The sequence below is a fragment of the Pelobates fuscus genome, chromosome 4 (assembly GCF_036172605.1).
Source record: "Pelobates fuscus isolate aPelFus1 chromosome 4, aPelFus1.pri, whole genome shotgun sequence".
Taxonomy (NCBI): domain Eukaryota; kingdom Metazoa; phylum Chordata; class Amphibia; order Anura; family Pelobatidae; genus Pelobates; species Pelobates fuscus.
The window spans coordinates 964,245-990,852 of NC_086320.1; the positions used below are offsets into that span (position 1 = coordinate 964,245).

At 48.7% G+C, this 26,608-nt stretch overlaps 1 protein-coding gene across 2 annotated transcripts in view; it reads right to left on the reverse strand.

Moving 5' to 3' along the window:
- The window catches only part of CPSF1 (cleavage and polyadenylation specific factor 1), a 38,554-nt gene extending 15,120 nt beyond the window's left edge, over positions 1–23,434 (reverse strand). Inside the window, exons 1-20 of one of the 2 annotated variants that reach the window (XM_063450895.1) lie at positions 23,360–23,434; positions 21,237–21,381; positions 20,066–20,093; positions 17,441–17,574; positions 17,162–17,242; positions 16,835–16,986; positions 16,157–16,303; positions 15,921–16,060; positions 15,664–15,774; positions 14,105–14,198; positions 13,929–14,016; positions 11,747–11,869; positions 7,485–7,530; positions 7,288–7,382; positions 7,099–7,173; positions 4,359–4,439; positions 2,658–2,747; positions 1,957–2,067; positions 1,700–1,841; positions 1,451–1,629 (exon numbers count right to left, since the gene is read on the reverse strand). In XM_063450895.1, the coding sequence (XP_063306965.1) occupies positions 1,451–1,629; positions 1,700–1,841; positions 1,957–2,067; positions 2,658–2,747; positions 4,359–4,439; positions 7,099–7,173; positions 7,288–7,382; positions 7,485–7,530; positions 11,747–11,869; positions 13,929–14,016; positions 14,105–14,198; positions 15,664–15,774; positions 15,921–16,060; positions 16,157–16,303; positions 16,835–16,986; positions 17,162–17,242; positions 17,441–17,574; positions 20,066–20,093; positions 21,237–21,380 (2,061 nt within the window). In that variant the 5' untranslated portion in view covers position 21,381; positions 23,360–23,434. The remainder of the gene's footprint in view (positions 1–1,450; positions 1,630–1,699; positions 1,842–1,956; positions 2,068–2,657; positions 2,748–4,358; positions 4,440–7,098; positions 7,174–7,287; positions 7,383–7,484; positions 7,531–11,746; positions 11,870–13,928; positions 14,017–14,104; positions 14,199–15,663; positions 15,775–15,920; positions 16,061–16,156; positions 16,304–16,834; positions 16,987–17,161; positions 17,243–17,440; positions 17,575–20,065; positions 20,094–21,236; positions 21,382–23,359) is intronic. The other variant, XM_063450896.1, reaches the window with a different exon arrangement.
- Between the last annotated feature and the right edge of the window lie 3,174 nt (positions 23,435–26,608).

The window sequence follows — 26,608 nt, forward strand, 5'->3', positions numbered from 1 at the left end:
TGCACAAACGCTCAAAATTTTAATAATAATTCCCAAACATGTATAGAAATGCTTTAGGGGTATGTATTACTATAATATAGCTACCTAGTCTGATTGTATGCCCCTCATTACGCAAGGTCTGCACCCATGCTTATTCTCTCTCTGCTGGGACAAAATCTTGACCTGTGATGGGAGTCCTCTCAATGTACACACTAACGATGGCTGACCTGTGATGGGAGCCGTCTCAATGTACACACTGTAACGATGGCTGACCTGTGATGGGAGCCGTCTCAATGTGCACACTGTAACAATGGCTGGCCTGTGATGGGAGCCGTCTCAATGTACACACCAACGATGGCTGACCTGTGATGGGAGCCGTCTAAATGTACACACTAACAATTGCTGACCTGTGATGGGAGCCGTCTCAATGTACACACTGTAACAATGGCTGGCCTGTGATGGGCGCCGTCTCAATGTGCACACTGTAACAATGGCTGGCTTGTGATGGGAGCCGTCTCAATGTGCACACTGTAACAATGGCTGGCCTGTGATGGGAGCAGTCTCAATGTACACACTGTAACAATGGCTGGCCTGTGATGGGCGCCGTCTCAATGTGCACACTGTAACAATGGCTGGCTTGTGATGGGAGCCGTCTCAATGTACACACTGTAACAATGGCTGGCTTGTGATGGGAGCCGTCTCAATGTGCACACTGTAACAATGGCTGGCCTGTGATGGGAGCCGTCTCAATGTACACACTGTAACAATGGCTGGCCTGTGATGGGAGCCGTCTCAATGTACAAACTGTAACGATGGCTGACCTGTGATGGGAGCCGTCTCAATGTACACACTGTAACAATGGCTGACCTGTGATGGGAGCAGTCTCAATGTACACACTGTAACGATGGCTGACCTGTGATGGGAGCAGTCTCAATGTACACACTGTAACGATGGCTCACTTGTGATGGGAGCAGTCTCAATGTACACACTAACAATTGCGGACCTGTGATGGGAGCCGTCTCAATGTACACACTGTAACAATGGCTGACCTGTGATGGGAGCAGTCTCAATGTACACACTAACAATTGCGGACCTGTGATGGGAGCAGTCTCAATGTACACACTGTAACGATGGCTGACCTGTGATGGGAGCAGTCTCAATGTACACACTGTAACGATGGCTCACTTGTGATGGGAGCAGTCTCAATGTACACACTGTAATGATGACAGACCTGTGATGGGAGCCGTCTCACTGTAACAATGGCGGACGTGTGATGGGAGCCGTCTCACTGTAACAATGGCTGACGTGTGATGGGAACCGTCTCACTGTACACACTAAAACGATGGCTGACCTGTGATGGGAACCGTCTCACTGTACACACTAGAACGATGACTAGTTTGTGTTTTCAAACTCAGGCTCAGAGCAAGGAGACAGTGAGCACTGATTAGTGACTCACAAAAGTAATACTCACATGGTGCAGGGTGGGTTTCTGTAGGGCCAATCTGTGAGTTTTGCCTCCGAATGTATCACTCTTCAGAACAAACATGGAGACCTGACCCTCCGCACTGAGAATCACGACATAAGGATCGGCCACCGCACAGTGAACGATGGGGGAGCCCAGGTCCACGGGGATGAAATGCAGCTGCGTGACTGAGAGAAGAAGAGAATGTGGTGACACGGCACAGATGATGATGATACTACCCACGTCCATTTCTCCTACCTCCTTCCAGTAGGCGGATTCCTAGTGGCGACACTTGCACTATGTACTTGTTGTCACCGATGTTCCCAGCATACACAGTAGGGCCCTGTGTTGCAAAACCACTGGTGTCCAGCTCCATGATCTCCTGGCCAGTCTGTAGAATCTGGAAAGAGTCAGAAGATGGAGGGTAAGACAGGGTAGAGACGGCAGCTTGAGGATTTTAACGGCACTGAAAGGGTCGCGGGGAAGATAAGAAATTCTAGAGGTGGCGTCATTACCATTGTGGAGTCTTCTCGGCTTAAGATAAGGAATCCATGGCGGTTAGCATCTTCCTCTGAATCCACGGGGTTCTTCTCTCCTTCAGTATTCTCTCCCTCCTGCTTCATCAGCTGCAGAAAATAAGGAATGTAAATAGGAAAAAAGCAGAATAGATGGGGGAGGGAAAGGGAATGATGGGAAGAGGGCAGGGGAGGGAAAGGGAATGATGGGAAGAGGGCAGGGGAGGGAAAGGGAATGATGGGAAGAGGGCAGGGGAGGGAAAGGGAATGATGGGAAGAGGGCGGGAGGCAAAGGGAATGATGGGAAGAGGGCAGGGGAGGAAAAGGGAATGATGGGAAGAGAGCGGGGGAGGGAAAGGGAATGATGGGAAGAGAGCGGGGGAGGGAAAGGGAATGATGGGAAGAGAGCGGGGGAGGGAAAGGGAATGATGGAAAGGGAATGATGGAAAAAGGGGGGGGAGGGAAAGCGAATGATGGGAAGAGGGGGGGGGAGGGAAAGCGAATGATGGGAAGAGGGCGGGGGAGGGAAAGGGAATGATGGGAAGAGGGCGGGGGAGGGAAATGGAAAGAGATGGGGAAAAAGAGAGATGGGGAGAGATGGGGAGTTATGGGGAGAAGGCAATTTGACAGAGAAAGAGTCCAAGGGGAGGGTCAGGAAGAGAATGACGAAACAAGAGGAAAATAAATCTTACTGAGCTAACCTCTTCCTTCTTGTGTGAGGATACAACGGTCCACATATCATGGCAGCCAGGAAGTTCGAAGGTCGTCACCACTTGAGGGCGGATACTTTTCTGGGGAAATTTTTTTTTTTTTTAACTGATTTGATATATACCTATTTATTTATAACGTCAAGTCCATTCTAGCGTTACAATGTATTAATGACAGTGACATGTTTAAAGGGACACTATAGTCACCTGAACAACTTTAGCTTAATGAAGCAGTTTTGGTGTATAGAACATGCCCCATGCAGCCCTCCTGCTCAATCCTCTGCCATTTAGGAGTTAAATCCCTTTGTTTATGAACCCTAGTCACACCTCCCTGCATGTGACTTGCACAGCCTTCCATAAACACTTCCTGTAAAGAGAGCCCTATTTAGGCTTTCTTTATTGCAAGTTCTGTTTAATTAAGATTTTCTTACCCCCTGCTATGTTAAAAGCTTGCTAGACCCTGCAAGAGCCTCCTGTATGTGATTAAAGTTCAATTTAGAGATTGAGATACAATTATTTAAGGTAAATTACATCTGTTTGAAAGTGAAATCAGCATTTTTTTTTCATGCAGGCTCTGTCAATCATAGCCAGGGGAGGTGTGGCTAGGGATGCATAAACAGAAACAAAGTGATTTAACTCCTAAATGACAGTGAATTGAGCAGTGAAATTGCAGGGTAATGATCTATACACTAAAACTGCTTTATTTAGCTAAAGTAATTTAGGTGACTATAGTGTTCCTTTAATATTCAGTCCCTCCCAGGGTCACAGCGTACTAATGACAGTGACATGTTTAAGGGTCGGTCCCTCCCAGGGTCACAGTGTACTAATGACAGTGACATGTTTAATGGTCGGTCCCTCCCAGGGTCACAGTGTACTAATGACAGTGACATGTTTAATGGTCGGTCCCTCCCAGGGTCACAGTGTACTAATGACAGTGACATGTTTAATGGTCAGTCCCTCCCAGGGTCATAGCGTACTAATGACAGTGACATGTTTAATGGTCGGCCCCTCCCAGGGTACTAATGACAGTGACATGTTTAATGGTCGGTCCCTCCCAGGGTACTAATGACAGTGACATGTTTAATGGTCAGTCCCTCCCAGGGTCACAGCGTACTAATGACAGTGACATGTTTAATGGTCGATCCCTCCCAGGGTCACAGTGTACTAATGACAGCGACATGTTTAATGGTCAGTCCCTCCCAGGGTCACAGCGTACTAATGACAGTGACATGTTTAATGGTCGGTCCCTCCCAGGGTCACAGTGTACTAATGACAGTGACATGTTTAATGGTCAGTCCCTCCCAGGGTCACAGCGTACTAATGACAGTGACAGGTTTAATGGTCGGTCCCTCCCAGGGTCACAAGGTACTAGTGACAGTGACATGTTTAATGGTCAGTCCCTCCCAGGGTCACAGCGTACTAATGACAGTGACATGTTTAATGGTCGGTCCCTCCCAGGGTACTAATGACAGTGACATGTTTAATGGTCAGTCCCTCCCAGGGTCACAGTGTACTAATGACAGTGACATGTTTAATGGTCGGTCCCTCCCAGGGTCATGGTGTAATAATGACAGTGACATGTTTAAGGGACAGACCTCACTAAGGTCACAGTGTACTAATTACATTGATAAGTTTAAGGGACCACGGTTCACATTGTACTCAAGGTAGTGATAGATTTAACACAGGCGTACTCACCTGCAGTACAGACAGGGCCCCGTTCTTTCCGTATCCAGAACATAACACAATCTCAAGGTCTGGCTCTGGACTGTTCTGAAACTGAATTAAAAAAAAAAGAGATTTCAGTTGTAATTCGGAGATAAAAAGCCTATATTAAAGGTAAATCTTTAAAGGACCACTATAGTGCCAGGAAAACATACTCGTTTTCCTGGCACTATAGTGCCCTAAGGTTCCCCACACCCTCAGGATCCCCCTCCCACCGGGCTGGATGGAGAGGAAGAGGTTAAACCTACCTCTTTTTCCAGCGCCAGGCGGGGAGCTCTCCCCTCCTGCTCTCCGCCTCCGTGCACATTCAGCCAGTCTCATTGGAAAGCATTTCCAATGCTTTCCTATGGACGCTGGCGTCTTCTCACTGTGATTTCCACAGTGAGAAGCAAGCAAGCGCCTCTAGCGGCTGTCAATGAGACAGCCACTAGAGGCTGCCTAATATAAACATAGCAGTTTCTCTGCTATGTATCACTCTCCCCCCCAGGGAGCCTCCTCAAAATGTATCACTCTCCCCCCCAGGGAGCCTCCTCAAAATGTATCACTCTCCCCCCCAGGGAGCCTCCTCAAAATGTATCACTCTCCCCCCCAGGGAGCCTCCTCAAAATGTATCACTCTCCCCCCCAGGGAGCCTCCTCAAAATGTATCACTCTCCCCCCCAGGGAGCCTCCTCAAAATGTATCACTCTCCCCCCCAGGGAGCCTCCTCAAAATGTATCACTCTCCCCCCCAGGGAGCCTCCTCAAAATGTATCACTCCCCCCCCAGGGAGCCTCCTCAAAATGTATCACTCCCCCCCCCAGGGAGCCTCCTCAAAATGTATCACTCCCCCCCCAGGGAGCCTCCTCAAAATGTATCACTCCCCCCCCCAGGGAGCCTCCTCAAAATGTATCACTCCCCCCCCCCCCAGGGAGCCTCCTCAAAATGTATCACTCCCCCCCCCAGGGAGCCTCCTCAAAATGTATCACTCTCCCCCCCAGGGAGCCTCCTCAAAATGTATCACACTCCCCCCCAGGGAGCCTCCTCCACTGTATCACACCCCCCCTCCCCCAGGGAGCCTCCTCCACTGTATCACACCCCCCCTCCCCCAGGGAGCCTCCTCCACTGTATCACACCCCCCCTCCCCCAGGGAGCCTCCTCCACTGTATCACACACCCCCTCCCCCAGGGAGCCTCCTCCACTGTATCACACACTCCCCCAGGGAGCCTCCTCCACTGTATCACACACTCCCCCAGGGAGCCTCCTCCACTGTATCACACACTCCCCCAGGGAGCCTCCTCCACTATATCACACACTCCCCCAGGGAGCCTCCTCCACTGTATCACACCCCCCCTCCCCCAGGGAGCCTCCTCCACTGTATCACACCCCCCCTCCCCCAGGGAGCCTCCTCCACTGTATCACACACCCCCTCCCCCAGGGAGCCTCCTCCACTGTATCACACACTCCCCCAGGGAGCCTCCTCCACTGTATCACACACTCCCCCAGGGAGCCTCCTCCACTGTATCACACACTCCCCCAGGGAGCCTCCTCCACAGTATCACACACTCCCCCAGGGAGCCTCCTCCACTGTATCACACACTCCCCCAGGGAGCCTCCTCCACTGTATCACACACTCCCCCAGGGAGCCTCCTCCACTGTATCACACACCCCCTCCCCCAGGGAGCCTCCTCCACTGTATCACACACTCCCCCAGGGAGCCTCCTCCACTGTATCACACACTCCCCCAGGGAGCCTCCTCCACTGTATCACACACTCCCCCAGGGAGCCTCCTCCACTGTATCACACACTCCCCCAGGGAGCCTCCTCCACTATATCACACACTCCCCCAGGGAGCCTCCTCCACTGTATCACACACTCCCCCAGGGAGCCTCCTCCACTGTATCACACACTCCCCCAGGGAGCCTCCTCCACTGTATCACACACTCCCCCAGGGAGCCTCCTCCACTGTATCACACACTCCCCCAGGGAGCCTCCTCCACTGTATCACACACTCCCCCAGGGAGCCTCCTCCACTGTATCACACACTCCCCCAGGGAGCCTCCTCCACTGTATCACACACTCCCCCAGGGAGCCTCCTCCACTATATCACACACTCCCCCAGGGAGCCTCCTCCACTATATCACACACTCCCCCAGGGAGCCTCCTCCACTGTATCACACACTCCCCCAGGGAGCCTCCTCCACTGTATCACACACTCCCCCAGGGAGCCTCCTCCACTGTATCACACACTCCCCCAGGGAGCTTCCTCCACTGTATCACACACTCCCCCAGGGAGCTTCCTCCACTGTATCACACACTCCCCCAGGGAGCCTCCTCCACTGTATCACACACTCCCCCAGGGAGCTACCTCCACTGTATCACACACTCCCCCATGGAGCCTCCTCCACTGTATCACACACTCCCCCAGGGAGCCTCCTCCACTGTATCACACACTCCCCCAGGGAGCCTCCTCCACTATATCACACACTCCCCCAGGGAGCCTCCTCCACTATATCACACACTCCCCCAGGGAGCCTCCTCCACTGTATCACACACTCCCCCAGGGAGCTACCTCCACTGTATCACACACTCCCCCAGGGAGCCTCCTCCACTATATCACACACTCCCCCAGGGAGCCTCCTCCACTGTATCACACACTCCCGCAGGGTGCCTGCCCAAATTCATCATACACTCCCCAGTCTCCCCAAATTTCTGTGACCGCCAGTTCCATGTTACCTCCTCAGATAGAAATGCTGGTTCCCCCATAGAAGCCATCGCGCACGGTCCTATGTTTAGGATACTGTCACAAACCTGGAGACAGAAACATTATTTGTACATTTTGATTGGACTCAATAACCTAATACAGCCTCCACACCTTTCTTCAACCCCCTCCTCTACCGAGGTCATTTCACCTCGCTGTCTTACCTCAAAGGAGTACGTGGAGAGCTGCGTGCCGGACTGCATCTCATTGCCATAAACTTCAATCTCATCAATCTCATCCGACATGGTTCCCTTAATGCCTATATGTTGAGAAAATAATAAAACACAAGAAATGGGGGATGTCCACTTTACTCAATGAGTGGCTTCGGAATCCAGTAAGCCTCACTCCCACCCATACTTACGGCCTAAAGATGAATCCACTCGTTTCTTCTTATTGGGAGGTTCGTCCTGCAAGAAAAAGGAGCTGCATATAATCGTGTCACAGCCTTACAGCGCTGCGTCAGCCAGTCTAACTAAAGATCTCCTAGTCTCCTTAAAGAGACATGTATCACTGGGAAATTTCTCTATTCTGTTACAGACACAGCACCTGTGCAAATACCGACCCCTCTCTCTATTCTGTTACAGACACAGTACCTGTGAAAATACCAGCCCCTCTCTCTATTCTGTTACAGACACAGTACCTGTGAAAATACCGGCTCCTCTCTCTATTCTGTTACATAGTACCTGTGCAAATACCGGCTCCTCTCTCTATTCTGTTACAGACATAGCACCTGTGCAAATACCGGCCTCTCTCTCTATTCTGTTACATAGTACCTGTGCAAATACCGGCTCCTCTCTCTATTCTGTTACATAGTACCTGTGCAAATACCGTCTCCTCTCTCTATTCTGTTACATAGTACCTGTGCAAATACCGTCTCCTCTCTCTATTCTGTTACATAGTACCTGTGCAAATACCAGCCTCTCTCTATTCTGTTACATAGTACCTGTGCAAATAACGGCTCCTCTCTCTATTCTGTTACATAGTACCTGTGCAAATACCGGCTCCTCTCTCTATTCTGTTACATAGTACCTGTGCAAATACCGGCTCCTCTCTCTATTCTGTTACATAGTACCTGTGCAAATACCAGCCCCTCTCTCTATTCTGTTACATAGTACCTGTGCAAATACCGGCTCCTCTCTCTATTCTGTTACAGACACAGTACCTGTGCAAATACTGGCTCCTCTCTCTATTCTGTTACATAGTACCTGTGCAAATACCGGCCTCTCTCTATTCTGTTACATAGTACCTGTGCAAATGCCGACTCCTCTCTCTATTCTGTTACAGACACAGTACCTGTGCAAATACCGGCTCCTCTCTCTATTCTGTTACATAGTACCTGTGCAAATACCAGCCCCTCTCTCTATTCTGGTACAGACACAGTACCTGTGCAAATACCGGCCCCTGTCTCTATTCTGTTACAGACACAGTACCTGTGCAAATACCGGCCCCTCTCTCTATTCTGTTACATAGTACCTGTGCAAATACCAGCCCCTCCCTCTATTCTGTTACAGACATAGTACCTGTGCAAATACCAGCCTCTCTCTCTATTCTGTTACATAGTACCTGTGCAAATACCAGCCCCTCTCTCTATTCTGTTACATAGTACCTGTGCAAATACCGGCTCCTCTCTCTATTCTGTTACATAGTACCTGTGCAAATACCGGCCCCTCTCTCTATTCTGTTACATAGTACCTGTGCAAATACCAGCCCCTCTCTCTATTCTGTTACATAGTACCTGTGCAAATACCGGCCCCTCTCTCTATTCTGGTACAGACATAGTACCTGTGCAAATACCGGCTCCTCTCTCTATTCTGTTACATAGTACCTGTGCAAATACAGTCTCCTCTCTCTATTCTGTTACATAGTACCTGTGCAAATACCAGCTCCTCTCTCTATTCTGTTACATAGTACCTGTGCAAATACCGGCTCCTCTCTCTATTCTGTTACATAGTACCTGTGCAAATACCGGCTCCTCTCTCTATTCTGTTACATAGTACCTGTGCAAATACCGGCTCCTCTCTCTATTCTGTTACATAGTACCTGTGCAAATACCGTCTCCTCTCTCTATTCTGTTACAGACACAGTACCTGTGCAAATACTGGCTCCTCTCTCTATTCTGTTACAGACACAGTACCTGTGAAAATACCGGCTCCTCTCTCTATTCTGTTACAGACACAGTACCTGTGCAAATACCGGCTCCTCTCTCTATTCTGTTACATAGTACCTGTGCAAATACCAGCCCCTCTCTCTATTCTGTTACAGACATAGCACCTGTGCAAATACCGGCCCCTCTCTCTATTCTGGTACAGACAAGGTACCTGTGCAAATACCAGCCCCTGTCTCTATTCTGTTACAGACACAGTACCTGTGCAAATACCGGCCCCTCTCTCTATTCTGTTACATAGTACCTGTGCAAATACCAGCCCCTCTCTCTATTCTGTTACAGACATAGCACCTGTGCAAATACCGTCTCCTCTCTCTATTCTGTTACATAGTACCTGTGCAAATACCAGCCCCTCTCTCTATTCTGTTACATAGTACCTGTGCAAATACCGGCCCCTCTCTCTATTCTGGTACAGACATAGTACCTGTGCAAATACCGGCTCCTCTCTCTATTCTGTTACATAGTACCTGTGCAAATACCGGCCCCTCTCTCTATTCTGTTACATAGTACCTGTGCAAATACCAGCCCCTCTCTCTATTCTGTTACATAGTACCTGTGCAAATACCGGCCCCTCTCTCTATTCTGGTACAGACATAGTACCTGTGCAAATACCGGCTCCTCTCTCTATTCTGTTACATAGTACCTGTGCAAATACCGTCTCCTCTCTCTATTCTGTTACATAGTACCTGTGCAAATACCGGCCCCTCTCTCTATTCTGGTACAGACATAGTACCTGTGCAAATACCGGCCCCTCTCTCTATTCTGGTACAGACATAGTACCTGTGCAAATACCGGCTCCTCTCTCTATTCTGTTACATAGTACCTGTGCAAATACCGTCTCCTCTCTCTATTCTGTTACATAGTACCTGTGCAAATACCAGCCTCTCTCTCTATTCTGTTACAGACACAGTACCTGTGCAAATACCAGCCCCTCTCTCTATTCTGTTACATAGTACCTGTGCAAATACCGGCCCCTCTCTCTATTCTGTTACATAGTACCTGTGCAAATACCAGCCTCTCTCTCTATTCTGTTACATAGTACCTGTGCAAATACCAGCCCCTCTCTCTATTCTGTTACATAGTACCTGTGCAAATACCGGCCCCTCTCTCTATTCTGGTACAGACATAATACCTGTGCAAATACCGGCTCCTCTCTCTATTCTGTTACATAGTACCTGTGCAAATACCGGCTCCTCTCTCTATTCTGTTACATAGTACCTGTGCAAATACCGGCCCCTCTCTCTATTCTGGTACAGACATAGTACCTGTGCAAATACCGGCTCCTCTCTCTATTCTGGTACAGACATAGTACCTGTGCAAATACCGGCTCCTCTCTCTATTCTGTTACATAGTACCTGTGCAAATACTGGCTCCTCTCTCTATTCTGTTACAGACACAGTACCTGTGCAAATACCGGCTCCTCTCTCTATTCTGGTACAGACACAGTACCTGTGCAAATACCAGCCCCTGTCTCTATTCTGTTACAGACACAGAACCTGTGCAAATATCGGCTCCTCTCTCTATTGTGTTACATAGTACCTGTGCAAATACTGGCTCCTCTCTCTATTCTGGTACAGACACAGTACCTGTGCAAATACCAGCCCCTGTCTCTATTCTGTTACAGACACAGAACCTGTGCAAATATCGGCTCCTCTCTCTATTGTGTTACATAGTACCTGTGCAAATACCGGCTCCTCTCTCTATTCTGTTACATAGTACCTGTGCAAATACCGGCTCCTCTCTCTATTCTGTTACAGACACAGTACCTGTGCAAATACTGGCTCCTCTCTCTATTCTGTTACAGACACAGTACCTGTGCAAATACCGACCCCTCTCTCTATTCTGTTACAGACACAGTACCTGTGCTAATACCAGCCCCTCTCTCTATTCTGTTACAGACACAGTACCTATGCAAATACCAGCCCCTCTCTCTATTCTGTTACATAGTACCTGTGCAAATGCCGGCTCCTCTCTCTATTCTGTTACAGACACAGTACCTGTGCAAATACCGGCTCCTCTCTCTATTCTGGTACAGACACAGTACCTGTGCAAATACCAGCCCCTGTCTCTATTCTGTTACAGACACAGAACCTGTGCAAATATCGGCTCCTCTCTCTATTGTGTTACATAGTACCTGTGCAAATAACGGCTCCTCTCTCTATTCTGTTACATAGTACCTGTGAAAATACCGGCTCCTCTCTCTATTCTGTTATAGACACAGTACCTGTGCAAATACTGGCACCTCTCTCTATTCTGTTACAGACACAGTACCTGTGCAAATACCGACCCCTCTCTCTATTCTGTTACAGACACAGTACCTGTGCTAATACCAGCCCCTCTCTCTATTCTGTTACAGACACAGTACCTATGCAAATACCAGCCCCTCTCTCTATTCTGTTACATAGTACCTGTGCAAATACCAACCCCTCTCACAGTACCTGGCCTATATTTGCACTCACCAACTTGTCTGTGTCTTTATTTTGTGAAGTCAGGGAGTCTTGGATCTTTTCTGTATATCTGAGGAGCAGAGAGTTTCCAAGACGGGACCCCAAAAAAAGATAACCAGGTTCCATCAGCGTCATCTGTAGAGAGAGAGAGGGGTAGACATCAATGGCAGGAATGAGAAACTGGTGGAGACCGTAAACTCCTACAGGACCAGCTGCAGCGATGGCCCCTCTACGCGATGGGACCGAACTCGCATGATGAAGCCCAATAATGGCATTGAATGGGTTAATTTGTATTTGTTGTTTTGCAATGCAAGAGTTGAAAATATTCTAGTTAATTTCAGTTTAAATAACAGAGGTTTGTCATTTATCCAAGGCTGCTGAAATAAAACGATACTTAATAGGGCACAAATTCAGTTAAGCCTTAGTTTTTTTTGTATTAGTTTTAGGCTGTTGGTCACAGCTAACTGGGTCTATAAAAAGGTTTTCTTGTATGTATATCTAATCAACACCAACTTGCTTCTGTATAACAAAGCTTGTATTTATCAAGATTAAAACCTGCTCAACCAATTTAGAAGAATCTGAATGTCATGATCTGCAACAATACCACTTGCGAGATGTAAGAACAGAAAACACATCCAGCCTCTGATTCCTGGTCTACTGGAGTACAAATTCCAAGAACATGTCTGTGGCAGGACCGCTGCCTGACTATGAATTGCCTTTTCCTATGTGTGGATGTACTCTCATGGAATGTATGTTTTCCCTTGTTACATTTCCCCCTCTCTGTAATTTTCACATTGAATCCTGCAAATTTCTTTTTAACCACACGGGAGCGCTCCGGCGCCAACGAGGTGTGAAAACCGCAGACTCCAAGAGAAATAAGCGGCGCGTGCTTCACCTGGGTGGTCACCATTTCGTATCACCGAACGCCCACCAGGGGGAACATTCACATCCCGAACCAGCCTGCACACACACTCTTCGATCCCCGTGTCGGGGATCGTCCCACCCGAGCTATAATCACGCCTTATACCCCTACCTAGGAGTGACGAGGCTAGGCCCATGGCTGCCCAGGAAAGCACTCCCTCAGGTGGATACCAGCAAAGGGATGTCCACCCGAGAGAGAGGCGTGCACCAACAGGGAATCCCTGGGGCTGTGCGTCCGTCTCACGGCAAGAGAGCCCCGTTGGCCGCGTGGAAGTCTGTGCCGTCCAATGGGTTCCCGCCATTCTCCTGGTTGGTCAGCCGAGGGAGCGCTGATTGGTCGCTGCAAGGAGCCGGCGACCAATCAGAGCAAGGGCGCCAGTTCAAACGGGGTTTTGCGCCCTTTTTCCTGATTTGGCGGCGAACCCCCTCTACTTCATGAGCGCCGATTAGCGCAAATTGGTTTGGCGACCCTCAGCGGTTTGGTGTAATCGGGTTTCGCGCCCTTTCTTTTGATTGGGCGGCAAAACCCCTCTGCTACCCAAGCGCTGATTGGCACAAATTGGTTTCGCACCTTTCAGCGGATTGGCTGTTGCTTGGTTTAGGAGCGAAGTTTGAATTCACTGGACTAAACCAAGCAACGCTGTGGAACTGATTTCGTGGATGTACAGAGCATCGAGCCCCAGACTTTAGACACTGGTATGTCAGGCTCTGTACAGCCAATAGCCCCACTATTTGCAGGGATCCTAGCTGGGACCCAGGGCTTTCTAACGAGTTTTACCTGTGTGACCCCTTCCTTTCCCGGGGTGCCAAGCCCCAATGTTTACCCCTTTGTAAGGAATGTGTTGGCATGTGTGTACCTGTGTACTATTCTACAACCCAGCGCCTGCCTCCATCCTGGGATTGTGTTGATTGGGAAGGAGACCCCCTATGGGGGTCTGTGCGTCCAAATAAAGGTTGTTAAACATTGTACCCCTGGAACCGTGTGTCGTCCAGTTACTGGGGGGAGGTGGAAATGGGTCTCCTAATGCATTCATAGCAGGGATAACCAGCCGGGTTCCCCAGGTCCCGCTACAATGTAGAACAAGTGAACCTGTCCCATCAGTCACATTGATGGCAGACGAGAACACACTCAACCTCTGAGTGTGAAAGCAGAAGAGGGATCTTGTGTCCGGTCCCTAAGTTATACATGGTTACATTAAGGCAGTGCACATCGAGCCATGGAGGATCCTTTCACAAGGTAAATTCTAGGCATGAGATTGATTGCGGTACTCACTGACGTGGTGAGGACACTCGCAGCTGCTTTGTCAAAGTGGAATGATCGCACACTTCGCATTCCGTCAGTAATCAGAGTCAGAACGTAACTGGGGGAGACAGAACACATGCACATTATAATCCTGCCATTAGATATCTGGAGAACGCCATTTTAAAAGAACCAGAATGGTTTCTTACATCTCTCCACCCTTCAGCGAAATCACCATCTTGTCATAAGAGATAAATGTGGCCTGAGAGCAGTCCAGTGAGATTCGAACAGCCTCCTGATTCTCTGCAAGAAGAGAGCTGGAGGTTAAAAGAGGAATTCCATCCAAACAAGACACTGAGAGATGAATCCATTCCAGACTACCGGATCTAGCAATGGGACAGGACGTGGCAAGTGCCCTTAGCCTTTCTGTAGACAGTAACACAGTAAAGGGCGACTCCTCCCAGACAACGCGTTAAATGAAAACGCATACACAAAATAAAATGAACATGTATTACATATGGGTGTTCGTTTGTATTTACAAAGCTTCAAAGTGGCATATTAACATAAGGAGGCATTCACATAACACAGGTTATCTATGGTCTACAACAATTATAAAAACAGTATCAGTGTAACCTTCAATCCTGAAAATGGGGTTAAAGTGTGTGTGTAAAAAAAAACTAGGTCTATTACAAGGAGGAGGCAGGGAGCGACTTATTGACAGAGAACAAAGTGAAGGTCGGGAGCGACTTCCTGACAGAGAACAAAGTGAAGGTCGGGAGCGACTTCCTGACAGAGAACAAGGTGGAGGTTCGGGAGCGACTTCCTGACAGAGAACAAGGTGGAGGTTCGGGAGCGACTTCCTGACAGAGAACAAGGTGGAGGTTCGGGAGCGACTTCCTGACAGAGAACAAGGTGGAGGTTCGGGAGCGACTTCCTGACAGAGAACAAGGTGGAGGTTCGGGAGCGACTTCCTGACATAGAACAAGGTGGAGGTTCGGGAGCGACTTCCTGACATAGAACAAGGTGGAGGTTCGGGAGCGACTTCCTGACAGAGAACAAGGTGGAGGTTCGGGAGCGACTTACTGATAGAGAACAAGGTGGAGGTTCGGGAGCGACTTACTGACAGAGAACAAGGTGGAGGTTCGGGAGCGACTTACTGACAGAGAACAAGGTGGAGGTTCGGGAGTGACTTACTGACAGAGAACAAGGTGGAGGTTCGGGAGTGACTTACTGACAGAGAACAAGGTGGAGGTTCGGGAGTGACTTACTGACAGAGAACAAGGTGGAGGTTCGGGAGCGACTTACTGACAGAGAACAAGGTGGAGGTTCGGGAGTGACTTACTGACAGAGAACAAGGTGGAGGTTCGGGAGTGACTTACTGACAGAGAACAAGGTGGAGGTTCGGGAGTGACTTACTGACAGAGAACAAGGTGGAGGTTCGGGAGCGACTTACTGACAGAGAACAAGGTGGAGGTTAGGGAGCGACTTACTGACAGAGAACAAGGTGGAGGTTAGGGAGCGACTTACTGACAGAGAACAAGGTGGAGGTTCGGGAGCGACTTACTGACAGAGAACAAGGAGGAGGTCGGGAATGACTTACTGACAGAGAACAAAGTGGAGGTTCGGGAGCGACTTACTGACAGAGAACAAAGTGGAGGCCGGGAGTGATTTACCGAAATGGAAATTGGTGGAGATCTGATGATGCTTACAGAGAAGGAATGAGGTGGAAATCTGAAATTACTGAAAGTGAACAAAATGGAATACTCACTGAGAGGGAACGAGGTCGTCCCATTAGTCAGGCTGTTTAGTGACACACCATATGGTGGAACACTCTGATTGAGATACAGTAGAGAATTCACTGCAAAGATCACAACGCCTCCTGTAGAGAAATTGGGAGAAACAAAGGTCAGGTTAGTTATGGAATTGTAGAATTGTGCACCGATGGGTTCAGGACCTGCCATGAGGAGGATGAAGTTACTCACTGGAGGATTTGCACATTGTCAGGGGGTAGTTGAGTTTACTCACCGATGGGTTTGGGCACAGCTAATGCTTGTGTGCAGTCAAATGGCAAACTGCTGAGGGACCAGATAACTGGATGCACTTTCTGAAGAATATTCAAGGAGATGGCGACAATGCTGCAGGTGTCCTGGCGCACGGCTACGCGGCTATAAAAACACACATTAAAGCAATAAGAGAGGGCTGTCTGGCTGTTACAGGAGTGTCAGATTTGACTTTGGGTTAAGGGTGATCACTACACATACCCAGGCCAGGTCTGATTTGGCTCAAACAGGATGAGCAAGGTGGGCTCATAGTATCCATGAAGAAATTGCATATCAATGATGTTGAGCAGCTTTTCATCGAGTTCTCGTACATCAATGATGTAACTGGGAAGGAAACTGGATTTCTGCCTACAGAACCAAAATGTTAAACTGTTTTAATGCAGTAATTAGCAAATAGAAAACAGTACAGACTGGGAGAATACAGAGACCGTAAACACAAGAGAGAACAGACTGGGAGAATACAGAGACTGAATTCTCACAGTCTGTTCTCTCTGGTGTCAGAGGCTGTAACACCAGAGAGAACAGACTGTGACAATACAGAGACTGTGACACCAGAGAGGACAGATTGGGAGAATACAGAGACCGTCACACCAGAGTTCTCCCAGTCTGTCCTCTCTGGTGTCACAGTCTCTGTATTGTCACAGTCTGTTCTCTCTGGTGTCACAGTCTGTGTATTGTCACAGTCTGTTCTCGCTGGTGTCAGTCTCTTCTCTCTGGTGTCACAGAGACTGACACCAGAGAGAACAGACTGGGAGAAAACAAAGACAGGAATTTCTTCTATAATTATCAATTCCCTGTCCTAGTCATTTCCCTTGGCGAGTTACCTTCACAGTAATGCCTCCTCTACTTAAAGGTCTCAGACTATAAAAATATACATACCCCTCTCCCATGAGTCCTTCATGTTCCTCTGTCAGGGTATCTCTACGAAATGGCAGCACCACCAGTCTTGTACCATAAATAAGCATGACGGCACAGCGCCCACTGGGGTCCACACGAACCTTTGGAATGTGAACATTCTGCACAAAGCCATCCTGTGGAGAGGAAAGAGACCATGCCAATGGGGCACACTAGGTTCAGCACAAATACACAACTTCAGAACTTAAAAGGCAGAATGCACAGATAAAGCTTCCCCTCTGCTGACAAAGTCACAAAATCCTTGTCATAGCTCATACTGAAGGCACAGATGTAGAGTGAGGAATCGCTTACCCTTAACTCAGGCTCCTCAAAATAATGTAGAGATAAGGTCTTGAGATCATGAGTGCCAGGGTCGTACTCCACAACTGACAGCTGGGACAAATGAAAAATTAAAATTATATCCAACATGACAACTAAACACAATAATACATGGATCCCATTGGAATGAGTATCTTACTCTATCCTTTCATGGGGAAATTGGAAAGCAATCTTTGGGAAGTAGATAATATTAAGATGCTGCACACTGGGGGTCTCTGCCTCCTTTATAGATACAATGAGCAGTGGTCTCACCTTAGCCTCCTTAAAGCTCAGCAACAGAGCATCTCTCTTGGCTCCAGCCAGCTGCACGCTTGCCATGGACATGACATTTCCAAAGAAAGAAAAGGAAGCCATTAGCTCCAGCTTCTCTTTGTGGCCTTTCACATCTGGAAAAAGGACAAACTAGGTTTTGTATCAAAAAATGAGATATATATACACAAAGATAAAGAAAAAAGAAACATAATCGAGGGTTCTCACAAGTAGACCCAAGATCATAGTATGGATATCTAAATAAATGGTCTAAATAGAAAAACCAAATATAAAATAAAAAACAAATACTTTATTAATTATAAATATAATTGTCAGCCTTTATTATTAGTTATTTTTTGGCAACTTTGTATCTACTAGGGAGCATTTAGACTTAGTGGCTACATCTGTATTTAGTTACTTAGCTACATTGTCTGACTCCATGATCGTACTGCAAGCATATTATTGAAGGATAGACTATCTTAGACTGTGTTAGGCACAAGATAGTATCTCTAGTAGCCTTATATTGGATATCAGCAAGGTCTTTTCAGATTTAGTAGCCATGTTAGCGACTTATGGAGAGATAGATTTATTTAGGTGTCTCTCTATTTAGTACTAGCCAGTACTTTGAGCTACTTTACGCTGAGTGGACCAGTACCGAGTCCAGTGTTTATATAGATTAGTGTCTCCTCTCTCACAAATTGCAATGTGAGCGCTATTTTAGTCATACACTGGATGGGTTCATACCACAGATCTATCCATTAGAATATCTTGCTGTTTTATACTATGTAGATACTTCGTAGCCACAGCCAGCTTTATACACTTTTTAGAGGTATAATAGGATTTGCCCTTTTTTTAAGTGGTCTTTGTATCCATCTTTGAGATAAGATCAGCCACCGACATTATTTCATCCTACCTCTGGTATTTTGATGCTGGACTGCTCTGCATGGTATTCTAACATTTTGAGCTTTTATAGCTCCCCTCTGAGATTCACATATTGTTTTTTTGAGTGATTAGTTAGTTTTTTTCTGTATATTTATAATTAATAAAGTATTTGTTTTTTTTATTTTATATTTGGTTTTTCTATTTAGACCATTTATTCTGATATCCATACTATGATCTTGGGTCTACTTGTGAGAACCCTCGATCATTTTTCTTTATCTACGTTCAACCAGGGTTACCCCCTATTTTGGATATCTGGTAGACACTCACACATTCACCCAGATTGGGAGATTGTGTGCTCTTTATCGTATATATATATATATATATATATATATATATATATATATATATATATATATATATATATATACACACACACATACATATATATATATATATACACACACACACACACACACATACATATATATATATATATATAATGACAACACACTCAGAAATAGCCAGAGAATGGAATAGTACACTAAGGGTAATGCCACATGTGCTACTGATTTAGTGAAACCCTTAAAACATGGTCTAGAATATCCCGGATTGCCCTCCACCAATACGATATTACACAGAATCAGATCAGATTGGATTTGTTCTCCTCTGAGGTTACACTTTTATGTCAGACATGTAGTGGGAGATCATTTCCACTACTATGGCCAATCAGCCTATTCGCTATAAGATAAAGCTAGGTAACTGTAGGATCAGTTAATCCACAAGTGAATCGGAAACTCTAAAAAGGCAAAACTGGAAAAACCATGAAGCCAATATTTTAACAGTCAAATCCACTAAATAACGTTTTATTGTGCAAACGGACATCCATTGACGCTGTTCAACTCTTGCACTATGACGCGGTTACCTATATTGATTTTACAGTGTCCTTTTGCCAGTGTCCTTTTGCTCTTATTGTGGCAATCTGGGATATTCTAGACATTGTGTTAAAAGGGACACTATAGTCACCAAAACAACTTTAGCTTAATGAAGCAGTTTAAGTGTATAGATCATGCCTGTGAAGTTACATTGCCATTTATCGGTTAAATCACCTTGTTTCTGTTTATGCAGCCCTTGCCACACCTCCTCTGGCTCTGACTGACACAGTCTGCATGGGAATAAAATGGGTTTCACTTTCAATCAGATGTAATTTACGATAAAATATTTTATCACCTGCTCTGTAAATTGAACTTTAATATCATATATATGAGGCTCCTGTAGTGTCTAGCAAGCTATTAACAGAGCAGGAGATAAGAAGTTCTAAATTAAACAGAATCTGTAATGACGGAGGGATAAATATTAGATGACTCTTTACAGGAAGTGTTTAGGAAGGCTGTGTAAGTCACATGTAGGGAGGTGTGACTAGGATGCATAAAAAAAATTATTTAACTCCTAAATGACAGAACTGAGCAGTGAGAATGTAGAGGCATGCTTCATTAAGCTAAAGTTTTTTTTGGTGACTATAGTGTCCCTTTAAAGATTTTATGTATGCTTGCATATTTATTTTGCGCTATATTTTTCACAGTGATCATTACCCAGTGTGCAGGGCAGTAGTAAACATAAAAATGATTTTCATTTTTTTAAGACTAAGTCAGTCTCCTTCCTGTATGTAAGATTGTAAAAGCCAGTCTCCTACCGGTACGTACTGTAAGACAGTCTCCTACCGGTACGTACTGTAAGACAGTATCTTACCTGCACCTTTGTCGCCTTTTGTAGAACTCTGTAAGAAGACAGTGAAAGGGGTCAATATGTTATATGGTGTGAGTTGCTGAGCCTAGGAATTACACTAAATGGCTGACATTACCCCAATAATACAAACAAACTTCCACCATCAATAATATTGACAATATAGTTGGGACTCATGTTGGATGAACGTGCGCATGCTCAACGAGACGTCAAAAACATCTGCTGTGCAGAGGAACCTGTTCTCATCAGTTGTCAAGAATGAAAGCTGATGGGAAATGGCTTCACTCAAATTATATCAGTTATCATCTTGTCAGTCTCTTATAATTATTAAAAAAAAAAAAAATTAAATCAAGCACTGCTTTTGTATGTGTGCCATATAGCAGAATTTAGTTCTACATTTAGTTTCCAGCAGGAAATACTCAGTGGAGATGCAGAAATGCCCACAGTAGCACTGACAGAGGTGTCCCAAGTGTACATGCTTTAATGCTTAGCACAGGATTGTAGCGAGCCTGTGATATCAGAGCCATGACGTGTACAGGGTCACCCATACCTTCTAACAGTCTGCTACCTATAAGCGGTTTAGTTACCATAAAGTGCAACTGTGCAGGCTATTCAAACATATATAGAAATACTTTACGTTGTGCATTTTAAAAAGGGTTATTTCAAGCACTGTGCTTTCTTTTTACAGAGGCACGGTCACCCCCAAAAAATAATTACACGCAAATTAGGCCATCCCTATAGGAAAGCATTCAATTATTGTCAGAGCTAAAGATCAATAACATTGGTGCAGAGGGTGACTGCATCAGTTACGTATAACTCAGCATTAGTGATGTCCCGAACACGCGCGATGTTCGGTCCGCCCCCTATTCGTCATCATTGAGTAAACTTTGACCCTGTACCTCACAGTCAGCAGACACATTCCAGCCAATCAGCAGCAGACCCTCCCACCTCCATGACGAATAGGGGGCGGACCGAACACACTATGTTCGCCGGCGAACGGTTCCCGGCGAACTGTTCGGGACATCACTACTCAGCATTACTGCAACCTCTGGCCATCACACCTCTAGTAATCACCATGGGGCTTTTTGGTAAAATGTACAAAGATCCCAGAAGGTGACAGAACCACTTTACTGTTAAAGACAGTATCCCCCCAGGGAATCAAAACTTAAGAACGTACCTCTGAGTCATGGTTCAGCCGATACACGTAGAGCTGGGAAGTTCCAGCTACCACAAGGTTCTTTTCTGTGTTATTAAAAAAGTTGCAGTACATGGAGAACTCCAGCCCTGTGGGAGGATGCGCCTGTCTGTAAACCGCATACATCCTACAGGGGAAAACAGAGAGAGAACAGCATTACACCCCACCTCAGTCACAACATGGACCACGCAACTTACACAAATTGTCACATTGCTAAAGGATCCCGGGAGCATTCAGTCTCCCCCCTACACCCGCAGGATCCCGGGAGCATTCATTCAGTCTCTCCCCCCTACACCCGCAGGATCCCAGGAGCATTCAGTCTCCCCCTACACCCGCAGGATCCCGGGAGCATTCAGTCTCCCCCTACACCCGCAGGATCCCGGGAGCATTCAGTCTCCCCCCTACACCCGCAGGATCCCGGGTGCATTCAGTCTCTCCCCCCTACACCCGCAGGATCCCAGGAGCATTCAGTCTCCCCCTAACCCGCAGGATCCCGGGAGCATTCAGTCTCCCCCCCTACACCCACAGGATCCCGGGAGCATTCAGTCTCCCCCCTACACCCGCAGGATCCCGGGAGCATTCAGTCTCTCCCCCTACAACCGCAGGATCCCAGGAGCATTCAGTCTCCCCCTACACCCGCAGGATCCCGGGAGCATTCAGTCTCCCCCCTACACCCGCAGGATCCCGGGAGCATTCAGTCTCCCTCCTACACCCGCAGGATCCCGGGAGCATTCAGTCTCCCCCTACACCCGCAGGATCCCGGGAGCATTCAGTCTCCCCCCTACACCCGCAGGATCCCGGGAGCATTCAGTCTGCCCCCCCTACACCCGCAGGATCCCGGGAGCATTCAGCCTCCCCCCTACACCCGCAGGATCCCGGGAGCATTCAGTCTCCCCCCTACACCCGCAGGATCCCGGGAGCATTCAGTCTCCCCCCCTACACCCGCAGGATCCCGGGAGCATTCAGTCTCCCCCCCTACACCCGCAGGATCCCGGGAGCATTCAGTCTCCCCCTACACCCGCAGGATCCCGGGAGCATTCAGTCTCCCCCCTACACCCGCAGGATCCCGGGAGCATTCAGTCTCCCCCCCTACACCCGCAGGATCCCGGGAGCATTCAGTCTCCCCCCTACACCCGCAGGATCCCGGGAGCATTCAGTCTCCCCCCCTACACCCGCAGGATCCCGGGAGCATTCAGTCTCCCCCCCTACACCCGCAGGATCCCGGGAGCATTCAGTCTCCCCCCCTACACCCGCAGGATCCCGGGAGCATTCAGTCTCCCCCCTACACCCGCAGGATCCCGGGAGCATTCAGTCTCCCCCTACACCCGCAGGATCCCGGGAGCATTCAGTCTCCCCCTACACCCGCAGGATCCCGGGAGCATTCAGTCTGCCCCCCCTACACCCGCAGGATCCCGGGAGCATTCAGTCTCCCCCCCCCTACACCCGCAGGATCCCGGGAGCATTCAGTCTCCCCCCTACACCCGCAGGATCCCGGGAGCATTCAGTCTCCCCCCTACACCCGCAGGATCCCGGGAGCATTCAGTCTCCCCCCTACACCCGCAGGATCCCGGGAGCATTCAGTCTCCCCCCTACACCCGCAGGATCCCGGGAGCATTCAGTCTCCCCCTACACCCGCAGGATCCCGGGAGCATTCAGTCTCCCCCCTACACCCGCAGGATCCCGGGAGCATTCAGTCTGCCCCCTACACCCGCAGGATCCCGGGGGCCCCAGCCTTACACCCGCAGGATCCCGGGGGCCCCAGCCCTACACCCGCAGGATCCCGGGGGCCCCAGCCCTACACCCGCAGGATCCCGGGGGCCCCAGCCCTACACCCGCAGGATCCCGGGAGCATTCAGTCTCCCCCCCTACACCCGCAGGATCCCGGGAGCATTCAGTCTCCCCCCCTACACCCGCAGGATCCCGGGGGCCCCAGCCCTACACCCGCAGGATCCCGGGGGCCCCAGCCCTACACCCGCAGGATCCCGGGGGCCCCAGCCCTACACCCGCAGGATCCCGGGGGCCCCAGCCCTACACCCGCAGGATCCCGGGGGCCCCAGCCCTACACCCGCAGGATCCCGGGGGCCCCAGTCCCCCGCTATTCTTACCTGGGGTTACAGGATTCCCCGCCGGCTCAGAAGAAAATACAAACTAACCGGATATCCGGTCTCTGAGAAGCACCGGTTTCTGATTGGTCAGATTAACTTCCGTCGCACAGCGGATGATGTAACGCGCTGGGAGGAAGTTACGTATTCCGGATTAGGATGCTGGGAAACCCGAGTATCAACTTCCCTTCCCAGTAACACAGCCAGGTCCTGGAAGGTCAGTAAGTAACACAGCCAGGTCCTGGAAGGTAAGTAAGTAACACAGCCAGGTCCTGGAAGGTAAGTAAGTAACACAGCCAGGTCCTGGAAGGTAAGTAAGTAACACAGCCAGGTCCTGGAAGGTAAGTAACACAGCCAGGTCCTGGAAGGTAAGTAACACAGCCAGGTCCTGGAAGGTAAGTAAGTAACACAGCCAGGTCCTGGAAGGTAAGTAAGTAACACAGCCAGGTCCTGGAAGGTAAGTAAGTAACACAGCCAGGTCCTGGAAGGTAAGTAAGTAACACAGCCAGGTCCTGGAAGGTAAGTAAGTAACACAGCCAGGTCCTGGAAGGTAACTAACGCAGCCAGGTCCTGGAAGGTAAGTAACACACAGCCAGGTTCTGGAAGGTAAGTAACACAGCCAGGTCCTGGAAGGTAAGTAAGTAACACAGCCAGGTCCTGGAAGGTAAGTAACACAGCCAGGTCCTGGAAGGTAAGTAAATAACACAGCCAGGTCCTGGAAGGTAAGTAAGTAACACAGCCAGGTCCTGGAAGGTAAGTAACACAGTAACACAGCCAGGTCCTGGAAGATAAGTAACACAGAGCCGGGTCCTGGAAGGTCAGTAACACAGCCAGGTCCTGGAAGGTAAGTAAGTAACACAGCCAGGTCCTGGAAGGTAAGTAACACAGTAACACAGCCAGGTCCTGGAAGATAAGTAACACACAGCCGGGTCCTGGAAGGTAAGTAACACAGTGACACAGCCAGGTCCTGGAAGGTAAGTAACACAGCCAGTAACACAGCCAGGTCCTGGAAGGTAAGTAAATAACACAGCCAGGTCCTGGAAGGTAAGTAAGTAACACAGACAGGTCCTGGAAGGTAAGTAACACAGCCAGTAACACAGCCAGGTCCTGGAAGGTAAGTAACACAGCCAGTAACACAGCCATGTCCTGGAAGATAAGTAACACACAGCCGGGTCCTGGAAGGTAAGTAACACAGCGACACAGCCACGTCCTGGAAGGTAAGTAAATAACACAGCCAGGTCCTGGAAGGTAAGTAAGTAACACAGCCAGGTCCTGGAAGGTAAGTAACACAGCCAGTAACACAGCCAGGTCCTGGAAGATAAGTAACACACAGCCGGGTCCTGGAAGGTAAGTAACACAGCGACACAGCCAGGTCCTGGAAGGTAAGTAACACAGCCAGGTCCTGGAAGGTAAGTAACACAGCCAGGCCCTGAAAGGTAAGTAACACAGCCAGGTCCTGGAAGGTAAGTAACACAGCCAGGCCCTGGACGGTAAGTAACACAGCGACAGCCAGGTCCTGGAAGGTAAGTAACACAACAACACAGCCAGGTCCTGGAAGGTAAGTAACACAGCTAGGTCCTGGAAGGTAAGAAACACAGCCAGGCCCTGGAAGATAAGTAACACAGCTAGATCCTGGAAGGTAAGTAACACAACAACACAGCCAGGTCCTGGAAGGTAAGTAACACAGCTAGGTCCTGGAAGGTAAGAAACACAGCAACACAGCCAGGTCCTGCAATGTAAGAAACACAGCCAGATCCAGGAAGATACGTAACACAGCAACACAGCCAGGTCCTGGAAAGTAAGTAACACAGCTAGGTCCTGGAAGGTAAGTAACACAGCAACACAGCCACTTCCTGAAAGGTAAGTAACACAGCCAGGTCCTGGAAGGTAAGTAACACAGCATCACAGCCAGGTTCTAGAAGATAAGTAACACAGTTAGGTCCTGGATACCGGCGCATCTTTTGGAGAGGGATATCCCTAGCACTCGTGCAGCGTCCTTGTTGGCTTTCTTCAGAGGTGGTGTAACATATTCAGCCTCACCTTGTGGTGTTTACGGTAGTTGCCTTCCTGACAGTTGCGGAGGTGCCGTTCAGCGGCCATGCAGCAATGTATCTGACTCCTGCGGCACTTGGTGGACGCTGCGGATCCACGCCAATATGTAGCCCCATTTCCGACCACATTATTGACGTCACGTAAGGGACGCGCACACATGTTCTGAGGTCAAAGGCCGGGTACGGCCAATCGGATCTGAAGGAGGCTTATTTAAACTTCTCTTTTCATTTTACTCATTAGACATGCAGTGGCGGATCCAGAAGCTAATCTCGGGAGGGCCACTGGCAGATCATTTTAAGAAACAATCCAGGCACAATAACCACTACAGCTCTCTGTAGTGGTTTTGGTGCCAGGATTTGCTGTGGTGCCCTCCCAGAGTAAGTAGTCAAACCGTTTAAATTTTTTTTTGATAACTTACCCAGGGTCTGCTGGGATAGTGGCTGTAGTGTGTGTGTGTGTGAGTGGTGCAGTGTATGTGAGGGTTGCAGTATGTGTATGGAGGGGTAGTGTGTGTGTGAGAGGGGTGCAGTGTATGTATGGGGTAGCAATTTGTATATTGTGAGCAGTGTGTTTGTGTGTGAGTGGTGCTGTGTGTGTGTGTGTGTGTGTGTGTATGTATGGGGGGCTGTGTTTGTATTTGGGCAGTGTGTATAAGGGGGCAGTGAGTGTGTGTATTGGGGCAGTGTTTGTAAGGAGAGGCAGTGTGTGTAAGGGGAGGGCTGTGTGTGTAGGGGGGGCTGTGTGTGTAAGGAGGGCTGTGTATGTAAGGGGGGGCTGTGTATGTAAGGGGGGCTGTGTGTGTAAGGGGGGGCTGTGTATGTAAGGGGGGGCTGTGTGTGTAAGGGGGGGCTGTGTATGTAAGGGGGGATGTGTGTGTAAGGGGGGGCTGTGCATGTAAGGGGGGGCTGTGTGTGTAAGGGCGGGCTGTGTATGTAAGGGGGCTGTGTATGTAAGGGGGGGCTGTGTGTTTAATGGGGTCTGTGTGTGTAAGGGGGGGCTGTGTATGTAAGGGGGGCTGGGTATGTAAGGGGGGCTGTGTGTTTAATGGGGTCTGTGTGTGTAAGGAGGGCTATGTGTGTAAGAAGGGCTGTGTATGTAAGGGGGGGCTGTGTGTGTAAGGGGGGGCTGTGTGTGTAAGGGGGGGCTGTGTATGTAAGGGGGGCTGTGTGTGTAAGGGGGGCTGTGTGTGTAAGGGGGGGC